This window comes from Sparus aurata, chromosome 21 (assembly GCF_900880675.1).
Source record: "Sparus aurata chromosome 21, fSpaAur1.1, whole genome shotgun sequence".
NCBI classification, from domain to species: Eukaryota; Metazoa; Chordata; class Actinopteri; order Spariformes; family Sparidae; genus Sparus; species Sparus aurata.
This window is the reverse complement of record NC_044207.1, coordinates 17,700,491-17,720,569: the sequence shown is the minus strand read 5'-3', so window position 1 is coordinate 17,720,569 and position 20,079 is coordinate 17,700,491. Positions and strand designations below refer to the sequence as shown.

At 43.5% G+C, this 20,079-nt stretch overlaps 2 protein-coding genes across 4 annotated transcripts in view; one reads left to right on the top strand and one right to left on the bottom strand.

Annotated features, from left to right (window-relative positions):
* The first annotated feature begins 3,023 nt into the window (after positions 1-3,023).
* Positions 3,024-5,873, top strand: gpr160 (G protein-coupled receptor 160). Of its 2 annotated transcripts, none has more exons than XM_030403723.1 (2): positions 3,024-3,113; positions 4,511-5,873. In XM_030403723.1, the coding sequence occupies exon 2, from the start codon at positions 4,582-4,584 to the stop codon at positions 5,479-5,481; it is 900 nt and encodes a 299-aa protein (XP_030259583.1). In that variant the 5' UTR covers positions 3,024-3,113; positions 4,511-4,581; the 3' UTR covers positions 5,482-5,873. The 2 variants fall into 2 exon arrangements, with proteins under 2 accessions (XP_030259583.1, XP_030259584.1); XM_030403724.1 differs by lacking the exon at positions 3,024-3,113 and adding an exon at positions 4,115-4,170.
* A 1,258-nt stretch (positions 5,874-7,131) lies between these two features.
* Positions 7,132-20,079, bottom strand: part of skila (SKI-like proto-oncogene a) — a 32,687-nt gene continuing 19,739 nt past the window's right edge. The window contains exons 2-7 of one of the 2 annotated variants that reach the window (XM_030402501.1): positions 19,570-19,665; positions 18,664-18,752; positions 16,597-16,739; positions 13,964-14,343; positions 13,035-13,280; positions 7,132-11,656 (exon numbers count right to left, since the gene is read on the bottom strand). In XM_030402501.1, coding sequence (XP_030258361.1) covers positions 11,396-11,656; positions 13,035-13,280; positions 13,964-14,343; positions 16,597-16,739; positions 18,664-18,752; positions 19,570-19,665 — 1,215 coding nt within the window. In that variant the 3' untranslated portion in view covers positions 7,132-11,395. The remainder of the gene's footprint in view (positions 11,657-13,034; positions 13,281-13,963; positions 14,344-16,596; positions 16,740-18,663; positions 18,753-19,569; positions 19,666-20,079) is intronic. The other variant, XM_030402502.1, reaches the window with a different exon arrangement.

The window sequence follows — 20,079 nt, the reverse complement described above, 5'->3', positions numbered from 1 at the left end:
TATTCATTGACTTGAGGTCGCCATATGAATATGATGTGGAAGAAGCACAAAAAACCATTACACGAGAAAAAATAATGACTCATACTGTAAGTTCTGTAAAGTTCTGAATCCAAGTACAGTTTCAAGGTACTCAAAATAGTTTTTTTGCAATTTACCTCTGCTTCATTATTACCAGGCCCAAAGTATTGGAAGAATAAGAAATCAAATTTAAGATGCATTATGACAAAAAATATACGTAACTTATGTAAGTAAAATAGAACTATAAGCAAATTAATCCAATATCTCTTTTTAATGCAAATACGTAACATGCGCAACAGAGCAGACTTCAGTATGGTGACTTCAGTGTTTTGGAACCTGGAGGCCGATTTCTGATTGTTAAAACAATAAATAAATGAATAAATGAGAAGAAAAGAAAACAAGCACTGCTTTCAGCGCAGCATCGCTGTGAATCCAAATGTAATATATTCAGGGTCATATTTCCTCACCCCACTCCAGAGGGGTCATTAAAATTTGGATTCTAATCTAACCTTTTGGCAGTATCACTGGGTCCACTGCCCACTAGATGGCGCTCTGAAGCCCACCAGGTGAGAATGGCTGGACTGGTTCCCTGTCATGGACCACACCTTGTTTACACTGGGCTCACATTACAGTCAGCATACATGCTTTTTGCTGCTGCAAAGTTGTGGGAAATCTCTGCTGTCCTACTGGACTGCATATAAGTCTTACTTGCATTTAAACGGTATGTATTTTTTGCAGTGCTGGGCTGTTTATACACCACTACACATAATAAAAGACCCTGGACAAAATATGAATTCATAACTTTGGCATTCATTCAAGTAAGGTTTCCTGATTAATCCTGTCTGAACTACCCTGTTCAGACATGATTCAAGATTGCCAAACCTACTTTCTTTCTTCTAACAGACTTTCTAGACCAAAGACTTCTTTTGCAGTACAGCGGCTCTGCAGCTGGATCCTTCACCTATGATGACCTGAAAGGAAACAGCATCAAACACACATTTAACATTAGATGACTTAATTAACCCAGGTAATACATCTAAATGCAACTGCAATGTGTGCTTTAAATACTTGAGTGTTGTGTTGTAAAAGTCACATGTGAAGCTGGGAAACATACAGTGGAGGAAGAAGTAGTCAGGTCTTACTCTTAAGTAAAAGTAGACATACTAGAGTGTAGAAATATGTAGCTATTGTAAGTACTGAATTCAGAAAAGTTATTGAGTAAAAGTAGATACAAATATGTAATCGAAATGTACTTAAAGTATCAATCAAGTACTCATTCTGCAGAATGTCTCACTTTAGAGTATTGCCCTGTTTGCCTTCATTGATCAACACCTGTAAGAAACTTTTAATGCTGTAGTTCGTCAACGTGGAGCCAATTTTAGAAACTTCATATACTACCTAGATCAGTGGTGTAGGAGGCTATTGCATCACATCATATAGAGGCGTGCTTGTCGAACAGTAGTGAGTGTGACACAGCTAGACAGTTTGTTTGGCCTTTGAATGGCTATATTGATAGGACAGCTTCAGAGATGACAGGAAGCATGGCAGCTAAGGGCCCAAAGTCAGGACACGAACCCGGGGCCGCTGCAGCGAGGACAAGGCCTCTGAACATGGGACGCCCATTCTGCCAACTGAGCTAATGGGTGCCCCACAATTGGACATGTTTTTTAAGGAGAGTTTCAGCCCTGGCGAACCCTAACCAAGGGCTTTTTGTGCCTAAACCTAACAAGAGCATCTACTGTCTATCAAAAGTGGTCGCCTCTGCCTTTATATAATCAAAATGAGAGAGGGAACACAGGGTTGTAGCCAGGAGACTTAAAATACTCACATAATAAATTATGTTTAATGTTCAATTTATTTACTAATCACATTTTTTATCTTCTTTTCCATCTGTTTTGAGTCTCAGAGAGTTTTCTCACTTCTTCCAACTTAAATAAATAGCTGTATTAACATGAATAGCCTCATACAAAGCGTTCTACAGACATAGGAGAAAAACAGGAAAAATAAACATGTCATTAAAAAAAGCTTGATAAACATAAAATCGTAAGAATTGTGAGAGTGTCCTGAATCCAAGCTTTTTGAAAAACAGAGTCAGGTGTGTGTTGCCTAAATCAGCAGTCCCATTTCATATAAGTTTCTTGCACAGAGTTTTTAAAAAGATGTTATTCAAATGCAATTCAGATGAACCAATTTATTTTGTGTCACCTTTTGCACATGAAATAAATTGATTCATTTTGCATCTGAATAACAGTTTTGGCATAAAAAAAAATAAACATAAATAGAAAAAAAATGAAAGGTGCACGGATTCAAAGGTTATTCTTCACCTTGGAAACAGCAGACAAACATCATCCTTGAGTCTGCAGCTGAGACTGTTTTTGTCTGTCTGCTGCTGTTTCCAAGGTGAACAATGAACTTTTCTCAACTTTTTAAGCCAAAATAGACAACAAGTCATCAGAGGGGATGAAAAGTGAAACATCTTGGCAAGCTCCATCTTTGGAGGGAGATCATGTGATCTGACTCAGAATGGCTAAATGGACCTTAAGGTGAGGAAATTATGTAGTTACAAAGATATGTATGTATGTATGTATGTATGTATGTATGTATATATGTATGTTTGTATGTATGTATTTATTTATGTATTTATGTATTTATTTATGTATTTATGTATCTCTTTGTCAACCATCAGGCACTGTGTATGAAAATATAGTTGTTCCTCTTTTGAAATCCAAAATGTGTAACTTCTGACTGTAAAAATTAACATTTCTTCACCTCAAATCTCCATATTCCCAGATAGAAACCATCGAGGGGATTTCCTAACACATCTGTAACAGTCATAACCTGTAATATTCTCAGAAGGACTCAGAGTAGGAAGTTACAGATGTGGAGAGGCGGGACAGTTTTGCTGAGGCTCTGATCCGCCTTCAGAGGTAGTATCAGAGCTGTGGCAGAGGCGTGCCGTCGTCTGTTTGAATGGAAAAAGCTGGAGGCACGGATCAGGGGTGTGTCGGCGTGATGGTGTTCACAGGCTGACGGCCAAACAGGTCCTACACTTCAACCCACAAAGCAACGTTGCAGGACCAAACAACAGTAGCGTGGTAACTGGTAGTGTCTTTGTAAACTTATATGAGGAAAAAAATAGCGCAGTTATACGTGGAAAAGTGTCTGTCATCCTGTCTGTCCTACTGACTTCTCAGACAAACAGGGTCCGCTGTTGACTGGCGGTTATGTAATGATGAAACTTAGAGTAAAAAAGGTAACTTTGTCACTTTTCAGGATGCGTGATGGGTTAGGATCTAAATCCCAACACATTACAACTGCATCCATATGATTCTAAACAGTTGGTGGATACATGTTTTGATTAACAGATGGACACCAGGGGAAATACGTTGAAGAAAAGCACAGATCTAAACGTCATGATGTGTACCACCACGCCTCTTTTGTTTACGCATCACCCAGCATGATATATGAATTAACACACCGGTGCGGCTTAAAGGAGAACTTCGGCCGTTATTAACCCATATCTCTGTTCATCGAGGTTACCAAGTGCTGTCATTAGGAAAAATAACGAGAACATTTGGCGCAATGTATACCGAGTATCAGAACGGCAGCAAAAGCGAACCTATGGGGGCAGACATAACCGAAAGTAAAACTTGATGTCTGCCCCCATAGGTTCGCTTTAGCTGCCGTCCTGATATCTGGTCAATATTGTGCAAAAAAATCACAGTATTTCTCCTTCTGACAGCACTCGGTAACCTCGATCAACTGGGATATGAGTTAAAAACGTTCTCCTTTATGCCGGCACCACTTGGTTCAGTGTGAACGATCAAAAGTGGAGAAAAGGTGAGCCTTCGCTGTGGCGCTAATGCAGAGTCTGTGTGTGAACAGCTAGCGTCTCTTTTAATGTAATAGTCTTGTGTGGTAAGTTACAGTCTGGACAGTGTACTTCTGCTCCATTTCCTGGCTTTGAATCAGCCTGTTTTAGTGGGTTAGAGGACAAAGTCACACCATTTGCATGTTGAATGACAGTTTGAAAAAGCAGAAGTTAAATTTACAGTTTGTATGGTGTCAGTGGCCTTGGTCTTTGATCCCATGATGACTACAGTTTTTCACAGGAAAGATGTCTGGGTTTTTTTTGTTTCTGTCTGGTTTGAGGTGAGTAAGGCTTATTTGGAAAAAGGTGATTAGAATCAGCATCTGGGTTTTGGTCACATATGTTTACACTTATACTACGTTTAGGCACATTCGCCGGCTTCTTTCCTCACTCTCTACTTCACAGTAGTTATAGCGACAGGCGACCAATGAAACAATGAAACCTTTAATATGATTGCACATTTCTCTGCTTTTGACTATTGTTGGAAAACGTTTAGAATAATGTGAGTACTAGGTCGAGCTCTTTTGACACATTTTAAGGTGCAGGTGTTACATTTCATACCTTTAAGTTTTTCTAGTGGTTTTAAAACCTTTATTTAAAAATGCTGTTTTCCCCCTGCAGTGGCAGAGCCTCCAACGTTGCCCACCTCCCCTGGTGGATTTCCGATTAAAACCTCCGACAGACTGTGCACCATGTATGTCTCCATCCCCTCCATCCTGGTCGGTCTGGGAGGAAAATGCCTGCTTAACTGGACGCTCGTGTTTCTCCAGAGAAAACACATCTGCAAAACCCTCCTGGGAGTCTTCTGCGTTTCCCTCTCCATTGTTGACTCAACTCTGGCCGTCTGTGTCACCACAGTTCACTTCCACGCTGATGGATACGTCTTCCTCCTGGGCTCCAAGCTGACCAGATATCATGTATGTTTGCTGGTTCAAATTGTCGGACAGGTCTACAGCACTCTGCAGTGGCCTGTTGTAGTCTCCGCTGGTTTGGGCCATCTCTGCACTGTCACTCTGAGGTTGCAGTCCACCACCGCCAGGGCCAGATGGCTTGTGTGCCTACTTGTGACCGCCTTCTTGTGGTTCCTCGCTGCTCTCTACGTCCTCCTGCTGTCTGACTACACTCCCATCATGGAGGACGTTCCTCACCACCAGATTCACCAGTGCTTTGTCCTCCACACCTCTCAGATCCTGCAGGTTGCCATGTTGCTCCTCCTGACTCTGGGCTGTGCAGCGCTGCATGCTGGATGCAGCACACGGTTATTTAAAAACCCTCTGAAAGACCAAGTTACACACCAAAGTAGAGCTCACGCCAGAAGAAGTGTTGTCCACCAAGCCGTGCATGTTTATCTAAACACGTGGGCCCTGTTCCTGGTTTTCCTGGCCGCGCTCTTTCTCGCACCTGTGGAAATACCTGCGTACCTGGGTCTGAACGCTGCCTGGCTCTGCTTCCTCAACAGTCTCCTGATAGCAGTCGTTTTATGTGTAGTCCATCCAGCCTCGCAGCTAGACCAGGGTCTGGCAGCAGTTCCTCCCGACAGCTTCTGTGAGTGGAGATTTAGATTTAGCTCGGCTGCAGAGGAAAAAACATGACTGCACCGAGCAAATACACAGAGGACGCATGTTAGAGGAAGTGAAGTCAGCTGCTGAGACATGAATGTTGCACACAAAGGGAAGAATGGAAAAGAAAAGTTGTGTGTTTTTTTAGCCTTGTTAACTTTATGAATGGCAGTCCAGCTATTTTGAAATCAACAGTTGGCATGAAATTTGGAGGAGGGTTTGAGGAGAGTGAATCCTCCAGACTTTGGTTATCTCATGACTTTTCATCTAATGCCGTTACCAAGTGTAAACATATCTCAACAGTTAAAAGGTAGACAGAGAAAAAGGCAAAAATTTAGGTACAGAAATTCATGCTATCCTGGAAGTGAAGATAAATTAGATTGCTCGTCCCTGATTTTTTATTTGCCGCCACAATTAAGCTGACATTTGTGGTTGCAAGTGAAATGTGTCAGTACATATTAAAATGCATAGATTGTGTTAAAATGTTTCTGTCTCAGATTTATTATATCGCATGGTGTGGATTAAGGACAAAATATACAATAAAATCTTTGCGGCGAGGTTTAACGTAATGACCTCGACAGAGATTAAACATTCTTTAAAAGGCATATTATTTATTATAACACAATTAATGAAAAGAATAGACACTTACTGACACTTAAAATATACTAATCCTATTTCCGAGTGCTTTACATTATAATTCATTAAACTCATTTGTTTTTATTTGTCCAATAACGAGCAAACTTGCGAAACTAATGTCATTCCCATCATGTTGGCATGTTTACACAACAACCTAAAATGGAGAACATGGTTAAATGTAGCCTCAGTTTGTGCCTCTAATGTTAAACATAATTAACTGGTAACTGAGAAAAATTAACAGAAGGTAGTTTAGACAATATTAGACACTAATTTTGAGCTTGTTAGCATGCCAACGTTGTTCATAGCACAAAGTAACACGGTAATGTCAGAATACAACCTCACAGAGATGATAACTGGCGGAAAACTCTCCTTACCATTAACTTCTCCAACATTTAGACTTTTTTTTTAGCGTGTATTGTGCTGACAAGCTGCAAAGTTAGCTACTGCTAGCTAAATGTTAAAAGTAAAAAGGATGTTTGCAAGAAAATTGCAATAAGTTACTTAAAAATATAAATACTATATGTTACAAATTCAGCCAGGAAAACACTTCAGAGGGACCACTAACTGCTGCTCACTGTAGCTGCTGTCAGCAGCACCAGGCTTCGAAGCCATCTTTTGTTGTTACAAACCGTGTATTTATATCGTCACCTGGTGCGCTGAGGCCCAAAAGACTTTTTCCACAAGCTTACACTGTGAAAGAAGTGGCTGTAAAACGGTGGATTCATTTTTTTGACTATCACAAACTCATTACTGGAGCCATTCCGTCCAATAAGAAAAACATTAAATTGTATTTTTACTCAAGTTAGCTAAACTGGAAGTTAGCTGGCTCAGGCAGTGGCAGTCTTTATTTTGCACGCTCTATGGGACCCACATCTGTACGACAGTATTCAGCTGCTTCTTTCTCTCTTGAAGCTGAAACCACATCAGCAGCTCCAGTGACCGTCGATGAGAATCTTGTGAAAAATGTGCGGACCTTGAACCGATCAGGAAGTTATGAGGACGAAATCAGCATCACGAGCGGGTAAGAAAAGGCAAACACAACACAGGTTTGACACTACAGAACTTTACTTGAATTTGATCCAAGTTCATTGTCTATACAGGGTATATTTACAAGATCTGAAATCAGGGAAGGGCAAAAAACAGAAAGAAAAACAAACACTAGATACAACTGAGGTATTAGCTAAAAGCATTTACAGGTATGTAATTTACTAGTAAATATCAATGATAAACAGTTAGAGATGCAGTGTCTTCTGCATAAAAAACATCTTTTTATATCACAACATGAGGTAGGAGAACAGTGTCTCGATTCATGCAAGAACAAAAGTCTCATCACACTGTAGTATTGGCAACGTAGTATGCAATGGTCATACACAGACACTGTGTTTCATGTTTCAGAACAGCATTGAGGGGGGGAAGGGTTCTTTATAGCCGAGCCATGAATATCTTTTCACAGGATGTGTATAAATTAAAAACATGGTGTACCTCTTTCTTAGTAACCAGTGATCTGTGTCATCAATCACCAACGCAGCTCTACTTCCTACGTCTCCCACACAGGCACAGAATAATTACTGGCCTAAAGTTAGACACCCAACTACAAAGCATAAACCACCTGCAGCAGTTCAAAGGTCACCTTGGATTTGTTTACTAGTTTTCTTCGCGTAGCCAGGAGGCGATGGGCATGTAAATCCTGTATTCAAATGTGTTCACTTGCCTTTTTCACCTTCAGTTGGGCAAACTTCGCACCTGTAAAAATTCTGTACAAAGCATATCCATATCCATTTTTCATAACACTGCAAAATGCAATAAGGCCCAGCACACCGTGTTACCGGGGATCTTTCTCCCCTTTCATTTAAATTTTTTTCATTATCGTGTACAATTAAAGAAGCAAAACAGCGCCCCCCGGTGTATAATATTCAAATTACATAGAAAGTAAAATCACAGAGATAACTTGATTATCTGCTAATGTGATGTATGGAAATTATTTTTTTTCATATTTTTGTTCTGTTTAAGAGGTAATTAAGTCAATAAAAACTAATACTGCTTATCTTTAGAGTGATGTTAACACATCCAGAATCAGAAAACATAACTACACATCCAGAGCTACATGAGCAAGTTTTTCTCTTTCCCTTTTCAAAGCTGCTGTGCTTCAGTCAGACGTGGGAGGCCAACAAACACACACACACACACGCTCTTCTCTTTCACACACTCTCACTTCATTTCCAATTCAAATTAGGCTACATGTTATCTTCTTCATAATCTGACTTCTTTATATTTAGCCAACCTCTAAACCAATAATGATATAAAAACTTGCACATGTTCAATGTTCATGCATATGAGCCATCTCAATAGTTTGTGTGTTATGTGAGGGGAAACTTTCTTCTTCTTCTTCCTTTTTTTTTAAACAATGAACAGATTGATAAGAGTGGCCCGGTGACACAAAACATGAGGGGCAGCAAAACATGCAAAATTATTATTTTTTGTTTGTTTTCTTTTTTTTCCAAAATGCATTTTCTTCAACAAATGTTCTGTTTTCAATTTAGCTCAGGGGGAGGGGGGGTTAATAAAGAGGGAAGAAGCTCATTACACGTTAAACAGTCCGTCAAGATGAAATCCATAAAAAAACAAATGCATCAGTTCAGAAAAGGGGGAAAGTGTGTAACAGAGTATTTTCCTATTTTTGCCTTTGTCCTGCATCATGTCTCAGTAAACCATGCGTTTCACACCCCCACATCCACTCGACAGAAGTCGAGCTCTGATGTCTGCAAAGATCACTTTTTTTTCAAAAAGAAAGCAAAAAACAGCCGAAGCCATAGTTCTGGTCCAATTTATATAACCTTTTGAAGATTTTTCATATAAGAACAGTTAATATATTAATGACTACTGTATTTACAAAGTGAATATAAATCTTTAGTTAATACGTTAAATATTTTCTTTCATAATTTCAATAAAGGTTTAAATGGAACAACAGTAGAGTGTACATTTGCGGCATGGGTTTGATTTTACTGGCTTGCATCTGCACCTGCTCTTATGACTCAACAAACCACAACTGTACTCTGCCCGGTCTTTAAGGTCTGTTATTGTAAAGGGTAGCTGGGTAAGAAAATCTGCATCGAACAGGATGGAGCACAGTGGAATGTCTATCAATTTGCATTTATAGCAGATGCATAAAAAAAGCTCAGAGTTTAGCTGAGGCCGATCCCCCTCTCTTTTTAAACAATTATTTACACACACGCACGCTCGCTTGCAGGGATCTCTATAGTGGCAATAAAAAGCGCTTTTGCCTGGCAACTGACACAATAAAAGTCCTCTCTTCCTCCGGCTGGACGTCTACTCGCTCTCCTGGGCATCTACAAAACACAGCGCACCCCCAGCTGATCTGGCACTGGAGATGGATGGACGGGCATGTGTGAGTGAGTGACGGTCGTTTTGTGGGAGAGGAGCGAGGGAGTTGAGAGATGGGGGGATCCTTGTACAGTCCCACCCGAGGGTGGGCAGAGGCCCCCCCCCCAGACAACAACAGCTGCCCCCATTCTGACGACGCTAAACAAAAAGGGCTCCCTCTGTACCTCCGGCGTCTGGGCCACCCAGCCTGCAGCAGGGAAGAGGGCACCAGTCCCCTGAGCGCTCCCCTCAATCCTCGCCTCCCCTCTCTTCCTCTTCCTGCCCGCTGCTGTTTGTTCAGCCATGCAGAATAACGTGAGGCAGGGGCCGGACCCGAGGCCCAAACCACCCTGGACTAACCGCTTTCACCTGCGACCCACATTCTTAGATGATGCTCTGACAAACAGGGTGGGGATAAAACCGTCTCCTAACAATGAAGTCAAACGATACAGAAAAAGAAGCCCAGAAAACAGGGGCAGACTGGCGCTTTGATCATCTGCTGGGAACGCTGGGGCCATTGTTCTGCCTGAATGCCTGGACTGCACTGACACACTCGAGTGTGTGCGGGCATGCGGGGCTGTTATATGTATTATGGTAACACGGCACAGCCAGCGTACATGTGACGCTCTGCCTTTCTTCTTTCTTAGAAAAGCGACACCGGCTAAACCAGCCCCTGTGTCCAGACACATTCCTTTCCCAGGGGATTCTGGGGGAGGAGAGCGCGTTAAGTGCATAACACTGCTCCTGAGCTTCTTCATGCCAAGCCTGAAAACAGCACAGTGTTTCCAAAGTGGAAGCCAAACAACAGTGTTGAGGAGTTTCCCAGCAGAGGGCAATGGCGCTAGCATACAGTGGTGGAAGGTGCGAGGCCTCATGAGTGGAGGAGGAGGAGGGGGGCGGAGGAGCTTTAGAGGAGACGCTGGGCAGCTGGCGGATCAACCGACAGACTGTTTGGTCTACGACAGGAGGGTCCAGGTGCTGCCCAGCAGAGGGAAGAGGAAAACTAGTCTGTGTTAGGAGCAGCTGGGGGTCCAGGCTAGACGATTTTCTAGCTAGCTACCTTGTGGGGGGTCACACTCAAAACACTCTTTTCAAGTTCAGCGTCAATATTGGCATATTTTCATGATGTTTTACAACATCTGTCTTTTTTTATATATATATATATAGTAAAGATCTTTTCTCCTGCATATAGATTTGATGTTTTTCAGATGATGATACACTTTTCTTTCTGTTCTCTAAAGGAGCAAAAAAAAAGAGAAAAAAGAAAAACTGTGTTGAAATGTCCATGCAGTTTCCTGCAGTCGCTGGTACTTGAGCATTCGGGCTGTACATACAGAGAGACGGAGAAGGGCCTCGCAACCAGGCGCCATCTTGTGTCCATGGGCACCAGTTGCTGTGCCAGGTAGTAGCATGAAGTGACGTCCTCGAAGAGCTGAGTCTGTGTGTCTGAAATCTCTGAGTCATTTGCTCCTGATTCCGGAGAGAGCGAGGAGGGATGGGAGAGGAGGGTGACAGTCATGGAGGAGAAAACAAAACAGGGATGGGTTGAGCTGGTCGCTACAGGACCAGACTCATGTCTGTGAAGCAGCTGCTTGTTCAGTAAAAACCATAAATTAAATCAAAACATACATGCCCCCAAAAAAATCTTTAAATACTGTTTAAAGAGGAGAAGGGAGCGAAAGACAGAATAATAATAAAAAAAAAAAAAAACACAACATCATTTTTTTCTTTTAAGTGATGTTAAATTATAAAAACAAAAGTCAGTCCTACACGGAAATAAAAGGGGGGAGGGGGAGATGCACAACTTAAAAAAAACAGCCGAAGGAGACCTGAAGCTCCTTTCTGCTTCAGGCTGATTTGTTTGTGTCTGTGGAGTTGGCGGGTGATTGGGAGAGGAATGAGGGAGGGGAGGCGCCTGGAGGGGTGGCAGTTACTTGTGGCCAGCCGCTGGGGCCTCCGAGAAAGAAGAAGAGGAGGAGGAGGGCGGGGAGTGGGCGTTAGGGGGTCCGGTGGAAGGGGTAGGAGGAGGAGAGGGGCTGCCTCCCATCGTGCCAGACTGGGCCATCTGCTGCTTGAGCTGGGTGATTGTGCGCTCCAGCTTTTCCCGTGCCTCCCGCTCCCTGCGCAGCTCCTCCTGCAGCTCCTGCCGGTCCGCCTCCGCTTGCTCCAGCCTCTGACGCAGCTCCGACAACTGGCAGGACAGAGAGAGAGAGAGAGAGAGACAGACATGAGGTCAACATGTGCCTGAAGCAAATTAGAAGACGTTTAGTCCAACACATTATCACATTTAACAACAGTCTGTCATAAGTCAAGATGTGTAGTTCTGGATGTATTAAAGATGCTGTGATTATTAGTAGTTATTTAGCATCACACCATACAAAACTCCATTTAGAGTTTTTATTATTTTAAATACATATTTTAAAAAAAACAGCTAAACATGTACAAAAAACAGACCCGTCTCACAACATTTAAAATGAAGAGTAGCTGAAAGGTAGTTAGCTAGTAGGCTAACATAACATACTGTGCAAAGAATAGCAAAAGGTCTATCTACTGGCTGATGTTTGTTATTCTGTCAGTCATCAGCTGTCGCATTTTGATGCTCAGCCTCGGGCTCTGACTTAACCTTGTTTACTATCATACTGTCCTGATCAATGAGCTATCAATCAAACAAAAATGTGTAAAGAAACCTGTGACTGACTGATTCACTGCTGTGTTTTTACTCTGACTTTTAACATCTGTGTAAAACTGATAAATGTCTTCACACTGTCTAGTTTCGGGCCTCAGTGCTAATCTTGTAACCACACAAACATATGCACACCCCCTTTCCTAGCTGGCAGACATCCTGAGTTTGATGCCAAGGGGAGCGGGGCAGGAGGAGCCAGGGCTTCAATAACAGACAGGATGGGGGATACTGCAGCTCTGAGCCAACAAGACAGAACCTATACTGAGATTAAGTCTGGTATAATCTAAACAAAGGCTCTGAGTGTGTGCGTTTATGTGGGCTCGGTGACTCACATTTGACACAGATACACATAAAATTATTCAGCTGTGGAAATCACAGAAAGACTATGACCAATGTTTTGGTGGAAAACACTCTCCGCTAGCCTTAGAGGGAATATGTGGGTCAGGACTATGTAATCTGAGTTATTCGCCACTATGATGGGAACATCAAAGAAAGAAAAAGATCAAAATATTTTTACATTTAGTCAATGCCACTGGTCCAAGCAAACCCCTGCAGTGATTCAGAGAGCTTACTGAAGATTGAAGAGTCATAAAGTGATGTTTACATTATTGTTTATCTGACTTTGTTGTTGGATGAATGTGCTGTGTTTCAACCTTTTCGGAACTGTGAGAGGAAAGTTAATTCATTGGTTGTAGTAGCTTAGAAAATGTGAGGAAGTATGATGTAGAGTGCAGCTCTGCAGCGTAGCACTGTAATGTCTCTGAGATTAAAAGGGCATATGTTAAGTGATGCGAGTTAATGTGCATTCTGTGCTGTATGTGTCATCGTGATTCACTCAGACGGTTTCCAATACCAAAATCAGTGCTACGCATGCGTTGGTCCATACCTGTGCAGTGTAGTGGGCCTCTTGCTGGCGTTGTGCCCCCGGCTCGCAGGCGCAGGCCTGCTGTCGGAGCTGCTCCAGACGGGTCTCCAGCTCCAGCTGTTCCTGGCGGGCCTGGCTGAGCTGCCGCGCCTGCTCGCTGTGCACCGCCTCCAGCTCGCAGCGCAGCTCCCTCTGCTCGGCGCTCAACTCCCGTAGCCTCGCCGCCTCGCCCCCGCGCAACGCCTCCAGCTCCTGGAGACACACAGACTAAGTCAAGGGAAATAACAATAATAATGTGATACTTCACTGACCTCTGCAGAGAAAAATGCTTTATATTTCAGCTTCTCCACAGGGAGGTCATATGTTTGATACCACGCGGGAATCGAATGTAGGCTTCTGCTTCATATGCCGCCCTGCTGGCTAAATTCAGACAGTGTGTGTAACCTTTGACCTTGAACACATTCAGTGGGAATATGGATGAAGTCGAGAGCAAAGAAGAAGCAAGAGGAAAACAAGGCCAGATTACAAAATGGCAACTGGCAAGTGTTATGTGGGTGCAAAAACTTATCTAATATTAAAGCACTCTTACTTATTATTCTGTCAGACAACTTATGACTAATATTTTGGAATGGTCAACATCACCAATATAGGTCAACTCTTTTTCCCGTATGTTTGATTCATATAAAATATATAATCTATCAGTGAAACATTGTGATTTACATGAACTGGAAGGCTGACTTGTTGGACAAATTACAAAAGTATCTGATTTTTCTCCAACTTTTGAACAGAATAGGCTTTTTTCCAGGCTGTCTGAGGCAATGGAAGGGTCAGTGGAAGGTGAACATCACCTCCAAATCTACATGAAGGACACTTTTAATAGGCGAGGACAGTTATGGTCTAGTCAGGGGCTCATTTATCTTGGTCTTTGTTATTTCCCACCGCCAACTCACCATTTCCAGTTGCAGCTGCTTGTGCAGAGTGGAGTTGAGCTTCTCCTGCTGCCTGCTGTACATCTGCATGATCTCCACGACAATCCTGTCCTTGTCGTCCTCCATCCCCCCCACCGCTGCTGCAATGCTGCTCATGGTGGAGCCTGTGTCCTTAGCTGCAACTTCCGTTACCAGCGACAACAACGACGCAGGCGGAGGAGGAGGAGGAGGAGGAGGAGGGGTGTGGGCGGGGATGTGGGTGGCTTTCTTGCAGCTCAGGCTGCTTGTCTCCATGGAAACTGCCTGGGTTTGGCATTCCCGCTCGGTGGCCGAGGCAGCATCGGCACGTTGGGATTTGGCCTCCTCGGCGCCAGCTGAGACGGGAGGCGACGCATGAAGATCTGAGGAGGGAGGAAGAAGAGATTGGGGGAATGAGCTTTACAAAAAAAAGAAGAACAAGAAGAAGTAGAGGAGGAGGTGGTTGAAAGACAGGAAGTGCGAGCCGAGCTGGTGCACACTCCCACCTACACTTAGTAACACCCTCGCAAAAACCTCACTGAAGCTTACACCTCTTTCTCAGTGCAAGCACACACGCAAGCACAAGCACAACATGGCAACAGCCAAGGAACCAAACACTCACTAATTCTGTGCGAGTTTGTGTCTGTGATGGGGATAGATAGAGATAAACATAGAGATAGAGAGATAGAGAGAGAGAGAGAGAGAGAGAGAGAGAGAGAGAGAGAATAGAACGGAATAAAGGGCCTTGTGTGGGAGCCACTCTGCGTGGGCTCCTCTGTTCAATCTCTGGCCTGTTCCTTCACTGTGGCCTTTAAGGTGTACATCATAGGAAAAGGATCAAATGGGCAGTGTCACATACTCACACACAAAGACACATGTGCGCAGATGCTGCAGTGAGACATGTGTAGGCTGGTAAAGACAGTGTATTTGAAGTCATGAGCTCACAGACGGACAGAGAAGAATAGTGGAAGAAAGGCAGAGAGCGTGCGGATGGTTGTTTACCAGCTTAATGTATTCATACAGTATGTGTGTGACGTGCTCGGCACACAGCATGTCTAGTGCTAGAGAGGACACTCATTTACTGACTCAAGTTGCGTACACACACATGCAAGTCCACATACATGCTCTGCACAGCACACACAGAAAACCCACACACGACAGTAGAAGCACGAAAATAACAGGAGTGGGTCATGCGGTGGTGGATAGAAAGGAAACAAGCAGGAGAGAGAGCGCGCGCGCGAGAGAGTGAAAGGCAAACAGACAGACCAGGAGAGGAAAGCATTCAATGGAAAGAAAAAATAAATAGAGGATGGGGGGGGGGTTAAAAGTGACAGCAGACTGCGAGGGAGGCGGAGATGAAGGGAGCCGGAGAAGAAAGAGACATGGATGGATGGATGGATGGATGGATGAATGGATGGATGCAAGAGGAAGTGCAGGAGGGAGCAGACGGAGAATGGACTCGGAGAGGATGCAGAAATAGCCGCAAGGAAAAAGAGAGGGAGGATGGAGGGAAGAGGGACAGATTGGACAGAGAAGAAAAGGGGGGGGGGGCAGAATGCCTGAGAGACAGCCTGGCAGTCAGACATGGTGTAATAATGGCAGACAGTAACCATTCCTGTGATTCACCCTCTCTCTCTCTTTCTCTACCTCTCCCCACACACAGCTTATTAATGCAGGCTTCACACAAACCTTAAAGTACACATAAACATACACAGGGCAGGGAGGAGGTCACTGCCATTTCCCCCCCCCCCCCTCTTGTTCATCAATAGTGAGGTGCCCCCACAGTCTTTGGGTGAAGGTCATTGCATGATTATGTGCACGGCTGCAGGCGGCAGTGTTGTGTGTGTGTGTGTCGGGTGGAGGTTTACTGTAGGTTGTGTGTTTACAGTGAGCACGTGTCGCCTCTTTGCACTGCATAATCTGCATGTCTCTTCTGCTTATGTTGTATGTATGTAAATCGCTCCTGCTCGCTGTATGTGTGTTGTGTATTTATAGCAGGCATGTGTCAGCCGTGTTTGTGTGTCTAGTGTACTTTTATAGTGTAATTTTACACTGCTAAACATGATATTTCATTTTATGCTGTCTCATGTTGGGTAACGTAAAAAATAAAGTTTTGAGGGGAAGAAAAAATGGCAAGGAATGTGTTTGTCATCTAGCATAACCACAGCATGTGTTAGGGATGCAAATTTTTATTATTTCCTTTAATTGATAGCCGGCTGGCTGAACAATGATAATTGATTGATTATAAATAATATATAAAGATGTTGGACTTTTTTCCATCAGGAATTGGTTTTAGCCACCGACATGATCTATGTTTGATGCAAGTCAGAGCAGGCTACATAAGGAGGTAAAAGAACAGATAAAGGTAACAGCAACACAAGCTAACGACTTAATTACAATCTACTTTGATTTATTTGACAAGCGAGTATTTGTAATTTGTAATAAGATACTTTTAGATGTATTTGTGCCCGTCTTTGATTGCAGGTTAATTCTTAATGCCGCTTAATTGATTAAAGAAAAAATACTAATATCCTTAGCATATGTGTGCATATTCAATAAATGTCTTCCCATTTGTCTCCATGTGTATTTGGAGTGTAATGTGTGTTTGGTCAATGCAAGTGTGTGCCATTACTGACCCATGGGTGGCTCGTCATGGCCCAGCAGTCTGCGGCTGTAGTGGTGTTTGAGCAGCGCTCCAAACATCTCTGGGCTCATCTCCGCCTCCCTCCGCAGAGACACGTTGGGAGCCACCATTTTGTCGTACGTGTACAGGTAGTAACTGGGGGGAAAAAAATTGAGAAAAAGAGATCATATGTCGATAAATATTTAATAAATTAACCCTAAAATAAATGACCGAACGTCAAATTAATTTCAAGGTTTTCAGCTGCTAATTTCTGAATAGAGTGTCGCTTTTTTCATTGTTTTTGTCATTCTAATCATAATGGTAGCAGTGTCACCTTTCACATACTTCTCTCTTTGTTGTAAATATCGTAAAATGTTACAAGTTATGGACTTTGTGATCCTTGTATACATAAAGCGACACATCCACCTGTGATAAGTTATATGGCTCTGCAGTAATAAAACACAGCGGAATCAGACTAATGAAACGACAGTCATTTAGTGGGCTCCAGTAACTGCACCATCTGAAGACAGGAGCTGAGAAAAACACGGTGTGGAATATGGATGTTTCTTATCGTGTGTTTACAGGATCTCAGCCTAAACACACCCTGGGCTTATCACCAATGTCCAGGTAGTGGGTACAGCTGAGAGAGATAGAGCCTGGAGATGCACTGAAGTCACTGAGCCAACGCTATCTGTCTATTCCTGGCTGCACGGTGGAGAAAGGAAGAAGGGATGGAGGGGAGAGATGGAGATGGAAATGGAGAGGAGAGGAGCTCTGAACCCCTCCCCCCCACCAGCAGTCCCCTCCAGACAGAGCTGGAGCTGTGAACTAGGTTAAGCATGACAGCTCAGTGGGGCTCTGCTCACTACAGCACTACCAAGCGAGCATTGCTACGTGTCCTCTGGATGGAAACACAGCGCTGCCTGCTCGCCTGACTGGGAATCTGAAACTCTTTCGCATGTAATGCCTAAGATGTGATTGAATAATGTAAGCCTGCCTCGTATTTGACAAGTGTACTGCTGATGGATGTTAGTAGAATCCCAAATAGGACGTTAAGTGCTGTGGGATGTCTAGCACTATGTTTCATTGTTGCCAACGGTCTAAACTGGTCTGTGCAAGTCCTGACTGGATTGCTAGTGTAGCAGTCATGTGATGCTGGTAGGTGACCAGAACCCTAATCCTGCCAGTCTGTCTGGTCTGATGTCGGCAGCCTCCACGCACACAGTCAGTATGTCACGGCGGTCACATGTAAGCTATGGCGCCGTAAACCATCTATTTCCATCTTTTAATCTGGGTCAGATTACTGTGTGAGCCATCAACCCAGGCTGGTATGCTCTGGGGAGGGATGCGGGAAGGAAACAAGGGAGGGAGGGAGGGAGAAGAGCAGCACATGTGATGGAGGCGAGAGAAAGAGGAGGGAGCAGAGCAGGAGAGGGAGCACGGGACCAACAAATTAGAGAACTGAATTTCATTTACTAAGAACGAAACCTGAAGTTAAAGTGAAACTTAACATTACTCTGGTAATTACAGAGGGAGCAGGTTTGTAAAGATAACACCGGTCCGACTGGAATAGTTTCAAGTACTGATAGATAGTCAACCCACTTAAAAAAAAACCTTTCAAACACATTTTAATGTTCCCTGACAGAACAAACCAAACCAAACTAAACTGAAAAAAAAAAACATAAAAATACAACTATTCTGTTAAAAAATCCTCTTCCTACAATAAATCAAAATCATCTGCACCAAGGAGGACTGTTTTCAACCGTGTCTAGTTGAATGGATTTTTGACATTTGTGTTACTTTCTCAGGAGATAATGCATGGTTCTTGATGAAAAAAAAGCATAGTTAGGTTGATGGTATATATGAGTGAGTAGAATCTGGTGATTTTAAATGATGGTTAAGCAGTTACGCGTGGTTTAGGGGTATTGAGTTTGATACTGGATTAGGCTTGATTGAATTAAAGGGACTGCTGAGCCTTGAAAAAAAAACTGTAGATAATTTGATAATGAAAAAAACTGTCAGCTGCAACCCTAAAATGGCATACTGGTGTTGTTTAATTAAAGTCACTGAGTTGTAGTACCTGGGATGGACCAGGGTGGGGTGTCCTGGCTCTTCCTTGATGTCCGAGAAAAGACGGTTGAACACCAGAGTGGGTGGAGATGTTTTCCCCTGAGAAAAACAAAACATACACACAAACACAGACATAAATATCACACACCACTGCAACATTGTCTCTTGAGCTATTGTGTTCTAGCTACAAAGGTACAAAATTGCATCTTCAATCTACATGTATTGATCTTTGCATGACATTCTTGCAGATGAATGATCACAATGGGAGTCAGATGGCAAGCTCACGCACGCACACACACTACCACACACACACACTTTTACACATGAATAATATGAAAACATGGAGGGAAACAGCAGGAGGAGAAGGGAATGTGCTGTACTGCACATGTCGCTCGTGGAGCCATAATCTAATAAAGCTAATATATGCATGCATACATGTGGATGAGGGATCATCCATCAGGCATCAGCTGAGTGTGTGTGTGTGTGTGTGTGTGTGTGTGTGTGTGTGTGTGTGTGTGTGTGTGCTCACATGTAGGAGAAAAAAGATAATCATGATAAAGAGCTTCTTCCCTGTGTGTGCGTGCGTGCATGCATGTGTGTGTGCGTGCGTACGTGCGTGAGTAAGTGCGTGCGCATGTGTGTAGGGGGAGGTGAAGAGCAGAGCCTTTCAGCAGCCGTATGAGCGTATTTCCTGGCAGGTCAGAGTGGAGAAGCGTGCCGCTATGAATGGGTGAACAGGGGGAGTGTCTGTCAGTCAGTCAGTCAGTCAGGGTGGGGGTGGTGACCCTGAGAGCTGACCTGTGTGTAGAGGAGGGGGAGGGGGAAGAGAGGAGGGGGATGTCGGAAGGGTAGGAGGTGATGGAGAGATGTGGTGGGTGGATGGATGGATGGGTACGGGAGTGAAGCAGCGGCTGACCTTTCTCGCAGGGTCGGCGTCGGCTAACTTGCTGCCAGTGGAGCACAGATCTGCCACGGATTTCCTCACCTGGCTCTCCTCCTCCTCCACAGCCTTCTGAAACAAGCAGACACAAACAAATGCCAAGGTTGAACACAAAACAGCAAGATTATACACATCTGTAAGAACAATTAAAATGATGCACAGATCCCGTCAGGGAGCGTGGGAACGAGAGGAAGAAAGTAGGGAGGAAAAAAAATTACAAGCTCGGTCACAGAGGGGAAAGATAGAGACAAATGACATTTAAACGATAGGAAATAGAGACAAATGACATCCAAGAGATAGAAAATGGAGACAAATGTCATTAAAAGTGAGCAGTACGAGTGAGCTATGGCCTGAGTCGGCCGTGATACAATGTCGCCCAAGGAAGCAGGTAAATGGATTAGCTAAGAGCAGAAGCTGAATGAACCCACTGAGGAAAGCCTATGAATAAAACAAAAGAAAAGCCAAGCCGATAGTCAACATGGCTCC

Bases quoted from the DNA above. Each gene is read 5' to 3' on its own strand.
- gpr160 (XM_030403723.1), top strand. From the start codon at position 4,582: ATGTATGTCTCCATCCCCTCCATCCTGGTCGGTCTGGGAGGAAAATGC.